Here is a 21,280-nt window from a genome sequence, read left to right as displayed (position 1 = left end):
CAATTTACCAAAGAAAGACATGATTTGTGCAACCGCAGCTCAAATCGGCATGTTGTCATTAGAATTTCTCCTTATGGTACAATAAATAGATTTGTTGCCATGTGTTGTCAATCAACATGAAAGCCATCATTAAACTCTTAAGATACCTACATTCATATGCATCCTATAATTTCTTAAAGAAACCAAGTTGTGACACCTCATCTCAGCACACGGGGTCACTCTTTCTCATCTCTGCAATCAGCCCTCAAACTATTTGTTCCCTGTTTCACATTTATCACAAACCATCATGTTGTCAGCTTGTTATTGTTGTCTTAATATGTATATTACTCAGACAGCCAAAGGTGTCACTGTGAATTATAGGTACTTTATGTGATATGTCTGAAGTATTTTAAAGTTTCAGTTCTGGATCTATGGTTTGTAAAAAAAAAAAAAAATGGTTAAGTCAGAAACAGAAATTTTTCCTTGTCCAAATCAGGTGTGTTGTATGTTGTATGTATTATGTTTGGGAAGTCTTTATTTATTTTGCACATTTATTGACATTTATTTAGAGCTCACAAATATGTCTACTACCTTTTAATTTAGGCTGTACGCAAGGCAATAATGTGCTTTAAACACCCTTTATCATAGAACTCAGGACACTTCCCACTTAACCCCAGATTTCTGTTATATGTTATATATAACATTAGAAAGACGAGAAGCCTCACTCCCCTGGCTGTCTCATGAACTAAAGGCCAATTGATGTCTGTATTGCCAGCGTGGAGTGTCTCATTCTCTGAGCTTGTATCAGCAAATGTCACTTTGGAATTGAAGTTTCCTACCACAGCAATAAATTGTGGGGGAAACAGGCTTTCACAGAAAGGTTTTATGGCACAGACACTTCCCTTCCATACTGCAGGGGGTATGGTGCTTTACACCGTTCATGTGTCACAGCCCTTTTAACTGGTACAGTCCCAAAACTATAGTAGTTTTCTATCTGCAGATGTTGACTTTATGTGTTCCTTTGGGCATAAAGTGAAATACTAAAGTTCTAATAATCTATTAGTCAGTAATTCATCAAGGAAAATGCCTGCATTTAATGGTTCCAGTTTCCCAAATATAAACATTTGCTGCAGTGTAAAATCGCTGTAAATGTCTTTATGTTTTAGAATGTAAGTAAGGCCATTTTTATTATGTTACCTTTGACTCTGAAAAACTGTGATGGCTATTTTCTCACATTTCTAGACTTGTTAGTTAGTTGTTAAAATAAATAATTGATTGATTGGTGATGAAAATAAGGGTTTAAGCACTAAAAATGTAACTATTTAAAACATTTAACTTGATCACGGTGACACTGCAGAGAGTTTTTCAGTTACACATTGAGAGAAACAAAGGAAATACAACATACCCAGAGTTATAATATCAGAATCACTAATGTGAAAAAAAAAAAAAAGAAAAAAAAAATCCAGCCTTAATATAGTGTGTAATCAATGAACAGATGATGTTTTTGTTTTTAATTTTTAAGTTTGTGCCCAGTTTTTATAAAAAAAATTATGCGTATATGCATGCACACATATATATGACATGTAAATTACAAAATTAAATACAAAGTGATTACAAAAGTTCTAGTCACTGTAGATGCAGCCTTCCTATTTACAAAAAGCAATCTTTTGGAGAGTACTACTTAGCAAGTCACTGGTTGTGTTTTGATGTTGAAAAGTTGGTAAATCTGATTTTAAAACAGACTATACTTTCGAACTTCGGACATTTAGTTAAGCTAGGTAAATCCAGATCCTAAACAGCCACATTTCATGTCTCTGATGATTGAATCAACCACCAGGGGAATAATACAGTTTTTTGATGTATAATTTAAATAATTTTTAAAAAGTGAGAAATACTCACGTTTGATAAGCTGGAAATATGAAATTTGGGACATTTTGCATGAAAAATAACCATTTAAAATGCGAATCAATTTTCTGTCAGCTGCATATGTGATTGTATAAACTGCTGTGAAGTTTAATTTATAACAGAGCATCAAATTTTAGAAGCACCGAACATGTCTTGTCAAGTTTAGGGCTGTGAAATAAATATAGTGGCGTAAAATGTACAATATTTTCCAATAAGATGTCGTCCAGTGAGAGTGTGAAGTGGTTTGAAAATGAAATACTCAAGTAAATTAAGTAGCCTACTTATGTAGCTTACTTTCTTAGCCCCATTACACCAACTACACACAGTGAGGATACAGTGAGTGCATTTACATGCAATAGTATCCCACTTTTTCATATACAGGATATTATGTTTACATACAGCATTAGAAACCTGGATTTTCTGTAAACATAATCCATGTTTCTGATCAACTGTGAACCGTTGTCTTAATTTTTCTCCATCTTAGCCTTTATGTTCTCTACCGGCAGAGAATGTCCACAAACCTGAATAAGGTCCTCACAGGCTTCTGGTTTCTATTGGAGAAGTCCAGGTAGGCTATATATCCAGGTTTCTAAAACTAGAATAAGATGTAAAACAAAACCAGGATACTAGTGCACATGTGAACAAGGTTATGGAATGTTTTGTTTTGCATAAATGAATAATAATTTGTCAAGGGGAGGAAATATTTCCCTTTATATATATATATCGACTATATATATCTTAGATCACAAAAACTAAGACTTAAATGTTGAGTTTTTGTTCAAATATACGACAGGATTTTTGTGGATTTATGGTTTTAAATGACTGTTTTGTCAACATGATGTTTGCTGGTAGTTATGCAGTTATAGGCTGCAGCAGCTCCGTTACAGATCAGTGAAAGGGGGGACAGCGTGTTCGGCTCTGTGTATACCTGCATGGACTTCCTGCCGAGACTCTTGGTTTCCAAGTATGTTTGCTCGAAACTGGGAAAGTCGCCCAGTCTTCGCCTGCAGGTTGAACTCCACCTGGGACATCGGGCTGCGATAACTCAACCGATAGCTCTGCGGTAAAACTAACAATTTTTTTTTTTTTAAAAATGATCCTGGATGAAAACCACGGCGGGATAGACGCTGGCCACGAACACTCTCCGGGGTGTTTTAAAACCGACTTTACAGGGATCTCTTTGTTTTAGCTCGCGACACGTTAGCCGCTTCCGGAAAACAACCTTCACACAGGTAAGACGAGTTTCGTAATCGACCCGAGCTAATGCTGTTCGCTTCTGCAATCAAACGTCATTTTAAGGTGCTGCGGAGTTTGGGGGAGGGGGGAGGGGGGGGGCGAAACAAGCCCGAGGTCAGCGGTAAAATGTGTTTGTGTTAGAGCACATATTCACCCGCTGACACAGAAGTGAGTTTCCGGGCTCAAGGTGTGTGTAGCTGTTAGCGCGTCCCCGGCGGTTACAGTGAGCTGAAGGTGAAGCCACGTCGTCCTGCTCCCACTTTAACCGGGGTATCCAGCAGGATCCCCCCCCCACCCCCCTCATACCTGTGGACTTTTATTGCCTCCTCTGTCATCTGGATGTGTCACAGCGGTGTGGTGATTAGGACCACACCAACAGCACCACGGCTTGTCACAGGGGGACATGGGAGTTATTTATGGTGGCAGTGACAACACACACATCCATGAGGCAGTGGTGGTAGAAGTATACAGATCCTTTACTGAAGTAATAGTACATTTACAGCTGGGTAGATATACTTCATTACATTTTAGGGTTTTTTTGGCCGTATTGTATCAATACATGGACACTAAGTATTACAATTTTAATGTAAATAACTTGTCAGGAGCATGCAAACGTAAAAATGTCCCTCTGAGGGATTAATAAAGTATCTATCTATCTATCTATCTATCTATCTATCTATCTATCTATCTATCTATCAACATTTGTGACAGATTTTCATGACAGTGAGGGTCAGTCTGCTTGATAATCTCATTTTTCTGCAATAACAGTGGCAAAAGTGAAATTAACATACTGAACACTGTATTATTAGTTAAAAAGCTATTGACAACGTTTTTCTTTGGGGACATGCAGAGGAAGAAAGGTAATAAATTACAATACAATATATGTTCTTGGAATACCCAGCATAACCAAAATCGCAATAATATATTGTGACTTTAGTATTGTATTGTGGGGCCTTTGGGGATTTTCTCCCCCGATGGGTACAACAGATAAATATTAGAGGTCGTGAGATGATTACTGGGATTGGAAAGAAGTGGACCTTTTTCTCAAATCTTGATTTTTTTTTTTTTTTTGGTGAGATTTTGCATTAGTTGAACATTTATTGAAATGAAACCATGTGAGAAGTTTCAAGGGAAAACAAAAACTGTTTGGTGGAGCTGCTAACAACTCGGAGACATCCGAGATGTGACCCCGACTACACATCGTTTTTTTCAAAGACATCAGAAGACAAACATGCTGGTGAACCACTTAATATCACCACTTAAGTTTAATATTTAACAATGTGTTGTATTTTAAAAACTTGTTATGTAATGAATTGTGTTAAATCTTTACCTTAAAAGTAACTAAAGCTGTCAAATGCAGTGGAGTACAAAGTTCAATATTTCCTTCTGAAGTGGAGTGGGAGGATGGAAGTAGCATCAATGGAAATACTCAAGTAAGTACAAGTACTTAAAAATTGTACCAAAGTACATGAGTAAATGTACTTCTGCATACGCAGTACTTTTACTAAATTGAAGGACTTGATACTAGCTCAGATGTTTGGCCACTAATCTTACGGTTGGTGGTTCAATCCCTGGTTCATTCTGTGCACATGCCGAAGTGTCCGAACCCCATGTTGCTCCTGCTGGCACCTTAAATGGTGGCACTGCTCCATTTAAACCACTGTTGTGTGAGTGAGTATGTGTGTAAATGGGTGTCAAAAACTGTACAGTGTTTTGTAGACTGCTGACATAGAAAGGTGATATATAAGTGCAGACCATTTACTTATGTCAGCACGGATGCAAAAGTGGACCAAATGCTAACTTTGTTCTCATTTAGTGTGATTTTATTGATCAGTGAAGTTACCTCAAACACTTGTCTTCAATGGAGCTACTTTTGGACTTCAGTAGTTTTCTGTGAAAGTAGACAGAAAATAGAAACCTTTATAGACAGTGCTCAAAATAGATGCTATTTCATTGATGTTCTATTTTAGTCAAATAACAATACGTCTATTTGACCATACTCTTCTGATATTTTTGCCACTTCTGCAGTAGATGTTGCAAGTGTCCAAACAAAAAAGTGAGAGTATTTAAAGTTGACATGTTGACAAGCAAATCCAGATCTTTTTCTAGGTCAGCTGAGTTATTTCCATAATTTCTTCACCTACGGTCATTTGTGCCTGAAGGGCTTTTTGTTCTCAACTCTCATCTGCCATTTATGCTGAACACAATGGCGACATCCTAAGTTAAAGCGGTGGGTGGTGTTTGTTTGGTACGGGCTGCTGTACAGTGCGAGGCTCACATGCCCTGTGAATATCAGCTTAACCTTCATGTGTGATTTGCGGTGGAGACACTGGCACCGCACCACGTGTGAGTCTGCTGTGAGGCCGAGAATGAACAATGTTTGAGCCGTGGAGAAGCTAGTGGCACCAAGGGTTCCTCACATGGTTTGTGTTGCTGGAGTTGATTATTTCCTACAGATGGGTATTCAATGCAAATATTGGTGGTTATATTTCGAGCAGGGGACTTTGCATGTTGTTGCTATAGCAGTTACATAATATTCAGACAGTGCTCAAAATAGATGGCATTTCATTTTAGTTGTGAAGGAAATTAAATTAGAACTGCTGATAAGTAATGTGTAACTAATGCAGCCGTAAAAGACCTTTAACAACACCACTGACTGTCATAATAAACAGTGTCACACTGTCAAAGTAAATTTGTATCATACATACAAACAGGAGAGACAAAGTGACCCCAATAGTTCAAAGGGCTCCGTCTTAAACCCAACACAAGGCGGCCCCCAACACAACACAAGTATATTTGCCAGTTTCAGACCATTGTAGTTGTCATTTTCCCGTCTGCTTTTTTTAAAATAGAAAATGCAAAATGTAAACGGAGTCATCTGAGCACCTTTGGCTGTGTTGGTCTTTAAATGAGACGCAATGTTGGTGCATTGCTATCATCAGTCAGCGATTTACGGACAAAAATCTGGTCTTAAGTCAGTGATGCAGTATTTTACTGCTATTTTAAGAGACCAAAACCGTGTTTTGTACCAGGCTGTAAACGTTGGTGATTCTGCTGTGAAGTTTGGTATTTTAACACGGGGCCTGCGGGGACTGACTCGCTTTAGGAGCCAGCTTCAAGTGGCCATTCGAGGTTGCAGCTTGGGGTGCACAACACACAAATACTCTGCTGTTTACACACACGGGGCCATGCAGCAGCGCACAAGCAGGCAAAAGATTAAAGACTATCATGTGTTTATCAGTCTACTTAATCTGCACACTAGCAGATCCTCTGTCCTCAGGACAGAAGCTACTTGACAAATCCGCCATTTAAAAGCCACATAATAATATGGTCCTTAAAGGGAATGGGAAATTACACTCTGATTGGTTTATTTTATGTTACACCCAAAACACATCTATGATTAATAATAGACTCAAGACCACCCCTTTGAACCAGGTGTCTTACTTACACTGTTAAACTAGTGAAAGTGGATTTGTGCACACCTTAAATGCCGTGCACCATGAGGTTTTAGGCTGTACGCTTAGATAGTTAAAATAGAGCTCAAAGTGTCTCTCGAAGACAGAAGTTACATGGATTTTGTAATTATAAACAAATAACAGACACACATGTCGTGTTAATCTGTCAAACTTCAGCTCTGCATAATAAGACATTGCGGCTCCACATCTTTTCACAGGGTGCAACATCTACTTATCTAATGTTGCCTTGACCACTGGAACAATCTGTTGTCTGTACCGAGGAAAAGCGAAGCAGACAGTAAAATAATGCATGAATCAAAAGTTTCCATACATATTCAAGCTTTAAGGAAAGATGGTCTTTAATTCTTTCACTCATGTTCAAGCTTTCCATTCGATTATGTGTCACTCAAACCCTGATGATTAAGAGTTGTTCACCTCTGGGTTATGATTTGATTAATTTTCCATTTCATTTTGTGTAATTTCTATTAGTAATACCAGACATTGGTGTTATAGAAGCAGACATGACACACCTCCTGTCTCATGGACGGGGGCAACGATTATCCAACAAGGCCTCACCTGTGTTCACTGAGGGTGTGGCAGCACATGTGACTCATATCAACCATCGAAGCGAGTGATTCTGCTACGCTTTGAAGAAATGCCACCTTGGGTAATCCTGCGGTAGAGCGGAGGACACTGCAGGGCCACACAGGTTTTCCTCGGAAACCTATGCTCGCACATGATTACAAGGCGTTTGATATGGCTAAGGCGCTGCCTTGTTGAGGCTGTTTGTAGTCTGCATGGTACGCTTTGGTTGACTCTAAACCGGCACAGCATATTTTACCCCAGCTGTTGCAAGTTTTCTTCAAGATCTTGTGTAAGTGGGAGCTTTATAACCTTTTTTTGCTGTACTGTAGGATTAGGATTAGGATTAGGATTAGGCTTCATCCAATGGTTAAAGTAAAAGAAACTAAAGGGTTAATTGTTATTTGGGGGTTGAGTAGTTGATTATGATTATTTCCATTATTGTTTTTTTTGATTAATTAGTAAATCATTGGGTTAGAAAAGAATGAAAAATTTCATCAGATTGTTTTTTTCTCTGTCCAGCCATTTAAAACAAAGAAAACATTCAGTTTAGAGCTGCAACAATTTGTTTTCACTGTCAAATTACTTTTCTATATTAATCAGTTAATTAATTGGCCTAATAAATGTAAGAAAATAGTGCCCACAGAAATTCAAATGTCCAAATCGACATTTTCAAATTGCTCTCTGTGACCGTCTTTTGCATGCCACCTGACCACAAATCAAATAATACACCAGATATACAAGGATAGAAGAGGAATTGAAAGAAGGGAAACGATAGTGTATTTAATGTAAGTGTAGTGTGTTGGTTATCTCTTACTTCACGTTCTTGCACCAGGTCAAGCAGTCTCAAAATAAATGGAGCGCAGCCTGGTTTCTACTGTGCTTCTCTCTCAGCGCCACAGGATCTGTGACCCCTATCCATTACAGGAATAGGTATCGCCTGTACAAAGTAAAGACAAAGACAGTGAGAAGGCCTGTGTGCATACATGGGAAGACGTGTGCAAACATATTTGTAACCAGCCTTTTCTGTTTGCAATCAGTCATTGAGCTACTGAGAGTACTTTACCTGTAGTAGTGCAATGTCAGCATTCTGATCCCCCAACCCACAAACACACACAAACACACACACACACACACACACACACACACACACACACACACACACACACACGCACGCACACACGCACGCACGCACGCACGCACACACACTGGAACTGATGACAGATCCAGAAGGAACATTCCTTCTTTCCTCTTATGCTGCCGAGTTATACCAATTCCTCCTCTGCATTCCTCACACCGGTGCAGTCGGAGCTCATACACATCCACACTGATGCACACAAATATGTGCGCACACACAGCAACACACATACACAGTCATTATTCTGATGGTCTGCTGCTGGGGAGGTGGGGCTCTGGTTTCGTTCAGGCTTCAGGCAACTGCTAGAGTCTCGTGTTTGCGTGCAGTGGCTACCGGGCGCTTGACAACAGAAATATCATCTCGGGTGAGTCGCTCCAATAACACCGGAGATAAAGCAGCCTTTTTGCGCCTGAAATGTGGACCGGGGTCACAAAGAGGAGGACGCTGAAGGTAGTGACTTTACTGTGGTGGCTCATTTTCACTTTTTCATTTGTGGCTAATTTGTAGCTTTGTATGCTCAGGACAGAGGTAGGAAGCTGGTATGTGTGGTGGTGTTTTGTGCATTTGTTTTCTGACATGAAGTTTTCTGAAATGATGGTACACCTTTACTGTAACTCAGTGACACTTTTTGTTCCTAACTATGATTTAATTTTTTTTTCACTGTTTGCATTTTTTTCCATTCAAAAGTTGCTATGGTCCATTTGGAAGTCCTTTAATCCTTTTTTTTTTTTTATCCCTCCACACCGATTTTAGTTGATACAATTAATTTTATAAGGTCGATTTTTATGAGTGTATTTGGTGAAACTTATGCTGCATTTGTTCATATGTGGAGTAGGTGTGCAAAAGTTTCTCAAAAGAATGCGTTCCTAATCAGTTCTCTCCTCATGAGAAGGAATTAGAAGGAGATTAGGAGCTGCGCAAAGGGGTGGAGACCACTGCCAATTGGGAGCGAGAGGTCATTAGTGAAGGGGATTGCATTTCTGCCCAGTTCATTCAGAATTTGTACTCTCGTGTAGCGCCATGCCTTTGTTCCCTCCCATTAGCAGCGGTTTGACTTAGTCCGTTTTCTTCTGCCTCATTTCACAGAGTTTTTAGAGCTTTCAGTGAGAAGCACGGTGACTTTTGGCTGAGATGAGAATTCCTTTTGTCCCTCAGGAAACTCGCTGAGAGGAAGCAGCTGTAGCTTGCTGCCATATTGCTGCTGCTTTGTGGAATTCTCATTTCCTGTGGAGCTGGCCAGTATGAGTGGGAATAGTCCGACTTCTGCCGTAGACCTTACTGTGCTTCTCAATCTCAACAGAAAATCCAGATGAAGACCCGCAGATAACATCGTTGACTCTGCAACATCATTTGAGCTGAATCAGCTTTGGAGATGCAGACCTAAGCTTTGAGAAATATAACTGACAGAGTTTGTGAGGAGATAAGAGGGGACGCTGATCTTTTCCAGTTTGGACTGAGCCTCCTCAGACAATGGCTACAACAGAAACCAAAGTTGTCGGCAGCAGCTCCGCAGGTCTGTCGTGGGCACGCGTCTGTAAGGAGTGCGGCCAGCAGCACGAGGGCCACGACAGCCACCTGTACGAGTACCAGGACGAGGTGGATGATGAACTGGTGTGCCACATCTGTCTGCAACCCCTACTCAAACCTATGGATACACCGTGTGGTCACACTTACTGCTTCCACTGTCTGAGCAACTTCTTGAAAGAGCAGGACTTCTGCCCCGTGGATCGCCAGCGGCTGCAGCTACATCAGTGCCGTCCCTCCAGCCTGCTGGTCAGGAACCTGCTGGACAAGCTGACTGTGACTTGTCCCCACTACACAGAGTGCCAGCAGCAGATGCAGCGCTGTGAACTGCAGCCACACCTGCACAACAGGTAAGACCCGACAGTTCATGACAGCAGTTTCAGTGGATGTTGTTCGGCCTTCACCTCACAGTTCTAACATCGGAAACTACGAGTGGTGTGTTGTTTTAGATGGAAAAGCACAAATATCTTTTCCTTGTCTTTACTGTAAATAGTAAATACATAATACAATCATGTGCAATAGTTCTTCTAGTTTTAAAATGTTTTGAACCCTCTGTCAATTCCGGTAATCGCTATAGCTGGTGTAGTTTTGTCATACTAGTGCTGCAGGAGTGAACGAGAACGACACTCTGCTGCTTGTTTTTTCAAGTGAGAAAATAAACTGTTCTCAGTCATCTTGATTTGAGCCTGTGTGCCCTGTTAAAGCTACTGCCTTGGACTGTCAATACAAACTCAATACTTCCTGTATTTGTTTCAAATTTAAAGCTCTCTAGTGTTTCAGTAGACAGAAAACATTTCTTAACAAGGATTTTATTGTGAGACATATGCAAGAATCTGCTGTGACCATTGAGTATTTTATAATGTGGAAGTGCCATAAACTACAACACCACCGATGGCCACTAGAGGTTGGCTTCAAAAATAATCTGGCTCCGTAGACTCCCATTCAAACTTTCTCATGAAATAGAAAGTAAATAATTATTCATTGCATGTCACAGGTTCCCTCCTGTATAAAACTAATAGCAGTTCACTCCTGGTCACACTGATTCTCTCTGGTATTGAACTCGTCCAATAAATCTCTGGACTGAGTCAGTCCTGCTACTTCCCCATTTCCAGTCTATGTGCTAAACTAAGCTACCTGGCTGCTGCTTATAGCTTCATATTTACATTAAAGACTCTCGTTAAAACAAACCAAATCATTGAATTTCCCAAAACGTCAAACATATCTGCATTTGAAGGTAAACATCAAATGATGTTTGTTAAGTCATGACAAAAGAATTCTGACTACTTTGCATGAATTAAAAAAAAAATATTTAAAGTTTTTCTTCTTTGTGTCCTTTCGAGGAATGTTTCCCCACCTTTGAAGCTGTGCCACTAGCACAGTTCCTCTATGAACACACAGCCTTGTAATTATTGAGCTCTAAGCGGGTTGCAGGTCAGTCGTGTTGTTTTGTCCAGTGTGGTGCTTACCCCCCCCCTCCTGGCCCGCCGTGACGCAGTCAGTTGTGGGAGGCAGGTCGTCCCGCTGTAGCCTCTCTGTGCAAACAACGAGGAGGCAAAGTTCGGGTATGAGGGACAAGCAGCAGTCCCATCACACTGACTGACTTAATCAGACTCAAACTGTCTCAACAGACACACTGCAATGCAGTGAAATGATCTACTCATCTGCATAGTGCTTCTCTTCTTATCTCTTTGCCTTCTCAAAACACGGTTAATATCCATTTTTGAGCTCTCCGTTCTTGTCAATCTATTCCTGGAACATGAAACATTTAAGAAAATCTTTCTATTTTGTTAAAAAAAAGACTCATATTCACATGTGTTTCTCAGAGGAAAATCACTGGTCAGTCACTATTTCCTCTGTGTCCCTTGTCTTTCCTCAGATGCCCTGTTTTTAAAAGACTCAGAGAGGAAGCAGAGAGGAGGAAGAGGCCCTCGTGGAATGAATTAAAGGGACGTAAGGGCGAAGGGGAGTCGTCTGGAGATGCTAAACAGTCTGCAACATTGTCTCGAAATCCCACCCGGGATCTGCCTGAGCCCGGTCTAATTAATCCTGCCTATGAAGAGAGTGAGGATGGTATGAAGTCATTTTATCATCATAACAGTGACCGAGTCCCACAAGTGGGTTTCATGTCTAAACATGACACTTTGAAGTTTTTAGCAATACGAGGTTCGTGTGTGGCAATGAAAATGAATAATGTTTACAGGGGCTTCCAGGTTTAAGAGAAATAGTTTCCCTGCTGAGGTAATTGTCAAGACACACACAAGAATTGCTGCTCGTAGCCTCGAGGGTTTGATTCTGTCTGTCACAGGTGAATCATCAGCCGAGCCATAGCAACACGCACCAGCTCACAGATGTTTTAACCAGACAGTCTCATCATGGGAAAAGCCCTTAAAGCAGCCTGCAAGCTTGTACCGTGGACCAAAGTCCGCTAAAACACAGTTGCCAGGCAACTGGTGATCAGTTCCCACAAAGAACTTTGTACTTGATCCATGATGATCTCTGTTTTGATCAAATTGTGTTTGTATGCTCTTAAAGTCTCAAAAAGGAATCACAGTAGACCTAAAGATATATATTTAGATCATTATTTCTGCATAACAATATCAGCATGTTGACTCATCCAGGTCACACCAGCTGTGCTGTCAGCCTTTGTAATGCTCATTGTACTAAATAGATCGGTACCGCAGCATGTAATTACTTGAACGGTCTGTGTGTACGCATGGGTCGCTTCCACAGTTCAGATAGTCTGCGTGGTGCAGTGTGCGAGAATTGTCTCTGCTTCACTGTGAGCTGGAAAAACACACGTCACCTACGGTCCAAGAACAGGTCACTGGTTGACGCAGCGCTGTGTAATTTCATGCATGACTCTCCTGGTAAAGGTGTATGCCCCAACTTTTTTTGAAGAAAGTTTTTTGCTGTTTTGCTGAGAGTTAGATGAGAAGGTCATATCTGTTTATCCTGATTATCTGAACCCCTTTAGTTGGAGGTGAAAATAGAAAGTGAGAGGAGGTGCGTAACAGTAAGTGCGATACAATCAAGCTGAATCAGGATTTTTACGAATGACAAAATGAGTGATCATTTTACCGTGTGCCTTAGCTTTCTCTTTTAAATAGTTTCTGGAGTCTATATTCACACTGACCATGTTTTTATTTTTATTTTGAAAACTTAACTTTTTATTTACACAAGCCACAGGAAATGACAGATTAAAGCAATTAAAATGTTTTGCATACTAGGGTTATATTTGCTGTTTGTGTGTATAAATAATGAAACAAGATTTGTTTTGTTCCAACCTAAAATAATATTTGGATCATTAGTAGTGTAAGTAAGTTTTGCAGATTTCTATAGGCACCTTTGTCATTTTTCTTGTATATTTGAATCCCGGCAACTTTCTATTTCATTACATCGGGAACAGTCCATCTTATAGTTTAGTAACCATGCATGTGACGTAAGAGCAGTTTAGCAGGTGCTAAAAAAATGACTTGTTTTCAGAGACGTCATCACATTTCCAGGCATTTGCTCATCAGCCTGGAGTGTACAATGGTATAATTGCTGTTTGGAATAATGGTTCATACGGGATGGTTTTGGCCAGCACATTAATGTTTAAACTATATTATCACGTGTTCATCAGGTATAACGTGACGGCAGGACGGGGAGATTTTTGCTTCATTAACAGGAAATCCAGCCATGCTTATTCTGCTTGGTTCTCTGCTCCTCTTTCCTCCAGACAACACGCCCCTGCGGTCCAGTCTGGTGGCCGAGGCCAATGTGGTGGAGCTGTTCAGAGAGGAACCGGAGGAGGAGCTGGGCCTTCGCATTGTGGGGGGGAAAGACACACCGCTGGGAAACATAGTCATCCAGGAGATCGTCCGGGACTCGTTAGCAGCTCGCGACGGCAGGCTGGCGCCCGGGGACCATATCTTAGAGGTGAGAGAGGCTCAGACTAAATGAGAAGAGTGGCGGGATTATGTCCTCCATAATGTTGAGCATTCATATCTCCTTCAGCGTGGGGATTCAGAAATAGTCTGGTGGTGTAGCGTGTCAGTTTAATCCAACATCTTGTGACTGCATTCTCATGGTATTGTAAACACTGTGCTCTTCAGTAGGGAATGAGAAAGTGGCTATTCAAGATAAACACGTTTTAGCTTCATAGTAACAAGGTGTGGTTAATATCACCAGGCGAAAACATGCCGCGTGAGTGTAAACAACCTTTACCTGGTGGCTGTCACTGGCTGATTTACCACCTTTTTGCATTGAGAGAGTCATTCTTCAAACACAAAGCAGGGACTAAAATTCAATCTGTTCTTTTTACTGTTCTGTTTCTTTTTGAAAGATTATTATTAGAGCTATTATCAAAAAATGTGATGAGTTTAATGCCAGTGGTAATAATTTGATCATCTGAATTATACATTGAGTATGTTTAGTTTAATTTGCAGTAACACTTTTGGTTTCCACACAAAAGAATAGACGGCAGGGTGATTAACTGGAGACTTCAATAAGTAGTGAGCGCCACTATTCCTGTAATATCCTCCTCCTTGGATTTCTACCCTCCGGTTGTCCGGGCGTGTGGTGCGGCTGTAAACTGAGCTGACAGACTATTTCAGCTTCAGTGTGTCCTTTGAAATATACCTTTTCCTCTAAAGCCAACCAATCCCAAACCTAGAAACGAAAACAAAAAACAGCTAGCCAAGAGGCCACTCTCAGGATGTGAAACAATAGCTGCAGGTTTTTTTTTGTGTGGAAAGTTTGTGAATGTAAAGAGATATGGTGAAGATGAGGGAAGATAACATCATTAAAATCTTGAAACTCAATCTTTCTCTTCCCCCTGAATCGACACATTGATTTTTGTGTGGGCCGTCTGGTACATTAGATTCTCGAGCAAAAAATTACTTTGACGGACTCTTATTTAAAACAGAAGAGGCTTGTAGTTAATATTTGTTAAAGCTCTGATTATTTTAATGCAGGAGGAGGGTGGATAAAGATCAGAAAGTCAGATATCGCAAATGGAAACAGAGCTTTAAGTTGCACTCTCACTTTGTTAACACAATTATCTTTCAGGAAAAGTAACTTAATCTCCTTTTTGTGCTGAACAAAAACTTCCCACAGTGGCGGTGAACATATGTGTACAGTATGTTGTGCCATGTTTGTGTTTGGCTGCTTTACCACTGAGAGTGTTGTTTCTTCTCTCCGTGGTGTCGTGTTTCCAGGTGAATGACATCAGTTTGGCTTCAGTTCCTCACACCCGGGCCATCGCGGTGCTACGGCAGCCTTCACTCCTCAGGCTCACTGTAATGCAGGAGAAAGGTTTCAAATTAAGGGATCAACGGTCTGATCATCACCCCTCCACCACTCCCAACGCCTCCCAGCTCTCTCACAGTCCCCATGGCAACACTACTTCCAATCACAACCCCGGCACAGTCCTGCAGGTGACGCTAATGAAGAGCCAGCGCACAGAACCGCTCGGCATCAAACTCATCCGCAAATCAGACGAGAGCGGAGTTTTTATCCTGGACCTGCTGTCTGGTGGTTTGGCAGCCAAAGATGGAAAACTGAGGAACAATGACAAAGTGTTGGCCATCAATGGACACGACCTGAGGCACGGTACACCTGAGAGCGCTGCACAGATCATACAGGTATATGAAAGCACTAGAGACATGATTATACTACAAATGACACATGCTCAACATCAGCACTGATGTTTTTTTTTAAAGCACACTCTTAAGTGTATAATTTGATTTCCTTATTTCCAAGCTGCTATTGGTTTAACCAATGTATTTTTGTTCTCAGAATTATGTTATTATTATAATGTGGTAGTGACTATCAGCTAGTTTGAACTCGTACATGTTGTTACATTTATAGAATTACAGGCATTTTAGGTTTTGAAGATGGTTGTCATAAAGCATTTAAAAAACTAAGGCAGAAAAAAGGAAGAAATAAACAACATGGAAACAGCTTTTGTAAAAAAAAATTTTTTTAAAAAAAAGATAATGAGAATTATGGAGTTAAAAAAGTTCTTCCTGGTTGATGGTTATTATACCACAAATTAATAAGAGCAAACACGATGCTAATGATGAAGTCTTACATGTAGTTTGGTTACTTTGTAATGATTGAATGCAAATTCAGCACAATAGAAAATACCTTGGCCTTAATAGAAATACAATGGCAATCTGACCTGGTCAAAATGCAAATTGTATTTGTAGCCTGAAAGAAAGTGACAGTAATGAAAAAGGTCAAGGGGTCAACTAATTTACCAAATGAACCCTGCGGGGTTCATTAACATACATGATACAAAATGTCACAGCTTCTCAGATAGCTTGTTTAAGGATGTGAAAGAGGGAAACATATTGCCACTGGCCCAACTGTAAGCAAGGTAAAAAAAAAAAAAAAAAAAATGCGTTAAATGTGATGCTGTCAAGCAGGTTTTAAGTCTCTGCAAATTGAATTCCATCCTGAAATTTATATGAACCAAAAGCAGCTAATCGTGGTAAATGGTCAGCAGGAACATCGACGAGTGTCACATGTAAAACAGCATGAACATCAGAACAGCAGGCAGAGGTCACAGGATTGACAGTCACAGTACAGCACATTGATTGTTTTCTTGTCTTTTGTGTGCAGGCTAGTGAGGTGCGAGTGAACTTTGTGGTGATGAGACCAGCAGAGACTCAGGAGGAAGGAGGAAGCAGCAGAGAGGGACAACACACCCGAGCAAGCAGGAGGCCTGCGGAGCCGCAGTACTTCAGGCGCAGCTCCACCTACATGAAGGTAACATGGAACATTTCTTCACAAGCCAAACAGTCAAACTCAAATGAACAAACTAACTGCTGCACGCCTTCTTTTTAAATGACCATATTTTCTATCCACATTTATTCGGGCCCTATCCAGCTGTTATCCTTTTACACCACTAACCACAGTGTTGGTCACAGTGGCTTATAAACTTTCCACGTGTCTGTTTACACAGTGTGACTGTAATGGTTGCTCCTGTGTCTCACACTCAGCTGTACCATACACCGTCGGTAGAAAGAACAGCAACCCCCCCCCCACCCCCCCCACCCCCCAGTTGAGGGTGAGAAGATTTGAGAGCAGACACCTGCGTTGGTGAGCGGAGATGAAAGCCCTTCTCCGGGGCCTCCCTCTGTCCTGATCAAAAGGCCCGGGGTGCTGCTCACTCTGCCGCTACGGGGCCACTGTCTTGTTGTTTTTTGGTTGTTTCTTTGGGAGGCAGAGGATCAAAGCTGGTAACAGTTAGCTTTCGCCTGCAGAGTCGTGCCTTTTCGTCTTGTTGGGGGGGATGGGCTCCCTGCTGTGGGAAGGAAGAACCCCCGAGCTTCCCTTCTGACGGTTTACAGACTCCATAGAGCAACAAGGAGGCTGGTTGAAGTTGTCATTTTCCACACATCTTTTCCACTACGAGGGCTTAGTGTTGATCCTCACACGTTGCCTCTACCCTTACCTCTCAGCTCCATCTCAAATGTTTCACATTTGTTTCTGCAAGTGGTTTTCTGAGAGGGATCAATTAGGTCAAAAGATCCTGGAGACGCTCAGATTAACTGGCATTACTGACGGTAATGCACGTTATGTTAAAGAAGATAAAACGCGGATTCTTGAGGATAATTTGTGAAACACGGCGTGTTGAATGAAGCCAGTATAATTTTAGAAATCCAAACTGTCTTGGACAGTAACCAACCAAGCAACCCACCAAGCAACTAATTTGTGGTTGCTTGATATTAATATTTCTCATTCTTCAAATAGGATCCTCCAGGTGGGTTCTCTAGTCAGGAGAAGACCGTGAGCCTGAAGAAGGAGCCTCGGCTTTCTCTGGGCATCACCATTGCCGGAGGGAGGGATTGTCGAAGCCGCCTGCCCGTTTACATCACGAGTGTGCAGCCTGTCGGCTGTCTGCACCGAGATGGCACCATCAAAAGAGGTACAACACAGCATCTGGTCATCTGTGGCGTTAAGGAATTTCTTCTCGTCTTTGTAATGGTATTTCTATTAAATTCCCAAATTTGAGAAAGTGGCAGTTTGCTTAAAAAAATGACTGAAGGATGTCCAAGTCAGGTCCTTCACAGACTAAGCAAGACTCCTCCCTAACATTCGGAGAACACCTAATGAAACAGTTTAGTTTGTGTGCAGATGTGCGTCATTGTCTTGACCTATTGCAACCAGGCAGAACATTATCGCCACGTACAGCAGGGTTATAGAGAACGGATATTCTAGGCGTTCCGCATTAAAAAGGTCCCACCGTTGTGGTCTAAGAACGGCAAGGCTACAACTTATGCACCCTTGAAAATTCTCTTACGGAATTTCGGAGGATCCTAGACACTGGAGCAGTGAGCGGGATTTCATGACGCAGCATCATTGAAATGAAGTCTACCAAGGATGCATCCTTAAGTCTGAAAAACAGCCAGAGTCTTCTCCTAGAGAGCTGCTGTCTCTAAACATTGTGGCCTCCCCTGTTTTTATCCATCTGGTTGAACTGACAGAAGCTTCAGTTCACCCCTGAAGTGTTAATCTGTTGCTGATGTTGAACACAAAGATATTTTTAACTGATATGTCTCTGTCCATGCTAATAACCCCATCTGTATTTCCGCAGGAGACGTTCTGCTGAGCATCAACGGTGTCGATTTGACCCAGCTGACCTACAATGAGGCCGTCTCTGTGCTGAAGGCTCAGACAGCTCAGTCCCAGGTGGTGCTCCGTGTCATCCAGACCCTCTCTGAGGACTCGGAGGAGGACCCCGAGGCTGCCAACAAGGACGAACTCGACCCCATGGACGACTCACGAGACGACACCCTCAACTGGACACCGCTGTGGACTCGCTGGCTGGGATTACCGAGGTAGAGCCGCCTTCATCGCCACCAGTTACCTGATATCGGTTTCTCAGCTCCAGTCTGTTTGTTTTTATGTGAGAGAGATGACTCTAAACTTGTCTCCTCAGTCACATGCACTGGTGTCGGGACATTGTCCTGCAGAAGACCAACAACGAGAGCTGGGGCTTCAGTATCGTCGGGGGCTACGAGGAGAGCCACGGGCAGCAGCCCTTCTTCATTAAAACCATCGTGCCTGGTACACCTGCTCACTTCGACGGACGGCTCAAGTAAGCTTTGACTCCCTTATAATCGGCTCATCCATCCTTACATCGCTGTTACTCGCCAGACTCCACGTTAACAATCTGATGCCCTCTACAGGTGCGGTGATGAGATTGTGGCGGTGAACGGAGCCACAACAGTGGGAATGAACAACTCGTCTCTCATCCCCATGCTCAAGCTACAGAAGAATAAAGTCACGCTGACGGTGGTGTCCTGGCCGGGGAGTCTAGTGTAGCAAAGCACACTATTTTTTCCTTGTCTCACCCTTTTAGTTATCACACGTCCTGTTGGACACTCGCTGTCATTTCCATGTGTAACTTGTCACATCATTCCATGTTCAACAGGTATAATCACCAGGCACGTGTTTGTTTCAGTGTGTGGTGCACCCACAGGGCAGTAGATTGCGGCATCAGGGTGCAAAAATGGTGACAATCAGTGAATTATATGCTAGACAAACTGGAAGGATTGTTATTTTTGGAACATCTTGATCTTGTTTTGAAGCTATATGTATATTTTTTGCTTACTTGTTCAATATTGTATAAATTGGTAGTCATGACTCAAGAGAGTCAAGTGATTGACATTAACGGTGTACAAAGATGAACTAGAGTGAATATATGTAGGCAGTTGTAATGAGGAATTATTGATGACAAAGTGGCTGCTGACTCTACAGACTGATGCCAAAGACAACCCTCCTGTCCTGCACCTGTTGGACCACTAAAATGATTTAATCCACTCAAAAGTATAAATTGATTAATGACAAGCCCTGATGAAAAGTCAAGAAAAATTTAATCAAAATGATATTTGAAGGTAAAATCAACAGCTACAGCCACAGTGAGGTTTTGTGGAGACAGGAATGTTCACTTTAAAGGGGATTAAAGAATCAAATATTTGAGGTCCAGCCCTCTGTGAGCCTTAAAAGGAAACAGCTAAAACACTTCTAAATTTAACAAACCTGCTTAGACTATTTTACAAGGATTTTATTGATACAAAACCAATTGAGTTAAAGTTTAATTCCCGTTGCTTACAGGAAATAAATCGTATACTGTTATCTGAGCTGGTCTAAAGACACTAACAAACCCTGTGACGAATGTTTGGTCTTAATCGGACGTGTTGTTAATCCATAATTGAGACATTTAGCAGCTTTTGATTCACTAACTGAATAATAGACGTATCAGCACTCTGTATTTATTTTTAAATGATAAAATGGCCCATATTGAATGACTTTAATAAGCGGGTGCCTTGTAGATAGTGAAGGACAAACCATAATGTATACTTGCCTTAAATTGCCACTGTACCAAAAATGTGTTTTCCCTCATTGTTTCTTCTTGTTACATTCTGTTCATAGGAATTCAAAGGAGAACGGCCTTGTTCAGATAACTTTGTGTCAACACATTCCCAGTGGCCTTGCTTGTATCTTAACGGATGCGAGACTTATTGAACAATTTAGAGTGGCTGTGAAATATACAGCAGGTAATGTGTGTATTAGCCCATCCGCTGTTTCTTTACGTTCAATAAAATTACATCAAAAAATGTAGCTCTTCTGTTGTCTGACCTCTAAATGCATTGTAGGGATGTTACCTAAAGCGGTTTGAAGACGGAGCAGTTTTCAGGGTGAATTTAAACAGTGCAGTGAAGAGCAAAAAGTGAATCTCAAATATTTTATCCTGTAAATCTGAATTGTCTGGGCAGGGATCACTGCAACTTGCATGTTACTGCAGTTACAAGCTGCCCTTCAATCATACTTCAAGAAGACCAGATAGGTCAGAGGGGATTATAAATGTACAGTAATGCCTCATAGAATAATTTACAATAAACCAGAGAATAGGTGCAGAAGGTTGGAAATTATTTACTGTGGTCATGTTTGTCCAACAAACTGCAGCTGTACAGTTGAGCAGCCTGTTCAGTCTGACCTCTAGTGGACAGAAAGAATAAAGACGTGATCTCAGATGCTTTGAACCCCTTATACATTTTGTGTGTGTGTGTGTGTGTGTGTAAAACCTTTGCTCTGCAGGCATGACACAAAATTAAAGATGGCCAAAGTTACATTTTTATAAAGTCTGTACACCGAAGAAACTGTTTTAGATTAAATGAAATGCAGGTGGTTCAGAAGAATTATTGAGAATACTGCAGAAGGTGTATACAGAGAATAATGTTCATGTTTGAGAGGATTTGCATATGAAAACATACCAACATGCATGCACACGGATTTTTTAACATTCTCACTAATTTAAAGCCTCTACCACTCTGTCTCACACCCACAACCCCACACACACACACACACCCCCACCCACACCCCCACACACCCACACCCACCCACACACACCCCCACCCCCACACACCCACACACATACACACACCCACACACACACAGTAAGAATAGC

The 21,280-nt window shown here is 41.4% G+C and overlaps 1 protein-coding gene across 2 annotated transcripts; it reads left to right on the top strand.

Annotated features, from left to right (window-relative positions):
- The first annotated feature begins 2,814 nt into the window (after positions 1–2,814).
- Positions 2,815–20,856, top strand: lnx2b (ligand of numb-protein X 2b). 2 transcript variants are annotated; one of them, XM_069171447.1, is made up of 10 exons: positions 2,815–3,116; positions 9,596–10,169; positions 11,696–11,889; positions 13,538–13,737; positions 15,018–15,443; positions 16,426–16,572; positions 17,560–17,734; positions 18,404–18,647; positions 18,749–18,907; positions 18,999–20,856. In XM_069171447.1, the coding sequence occupies exons 2-10, from the start codon at positions 9,766–9,768 to the stop codon at positions 19,132–19,134; spliced, it is 2,085 nt and encodes a 694-aa protein (XP_069027548.1). In that variant the 5' UTR covers positions 2,815–3,116; positions 9,596–9,765; the 3' UTR covers positions 19,135–20,856. The 2 variants fall into 2 exon arrangements, with proteins under 2 accessions (XP_069027548.1, XP_069027549.1); XM_069171448.1 differs by lacking the exon at positions 2,815–3,116 and adding an exon at positions 8,568–8,745.
- Positions 20,857–21,280: the final 424 nt, after the last annotated feature.

Source organism: Embiotoca jacksoni, unplaced genomic scaffold (assembly GCF_022577435.1).
Source record: "Embiotoca jacksoni isolate LCO1_2020_lvr unplaced genomic scaffold, fEmbJac1.0.p SCAF_5, whole genome shotgun sequence".
In the NCBI taxonomy this organism is placed as follows: Eukaryota; Metazoa; Chordata; class Actinopteri; family Embiotocidae; genus Embiotoca; species Embiotoca jacksoni.
The sequence above is the reverse complement of the archived record's forward strand: the minus strand, read 5'-3'. Positions and strand labels throughout refer to the sequence as shown.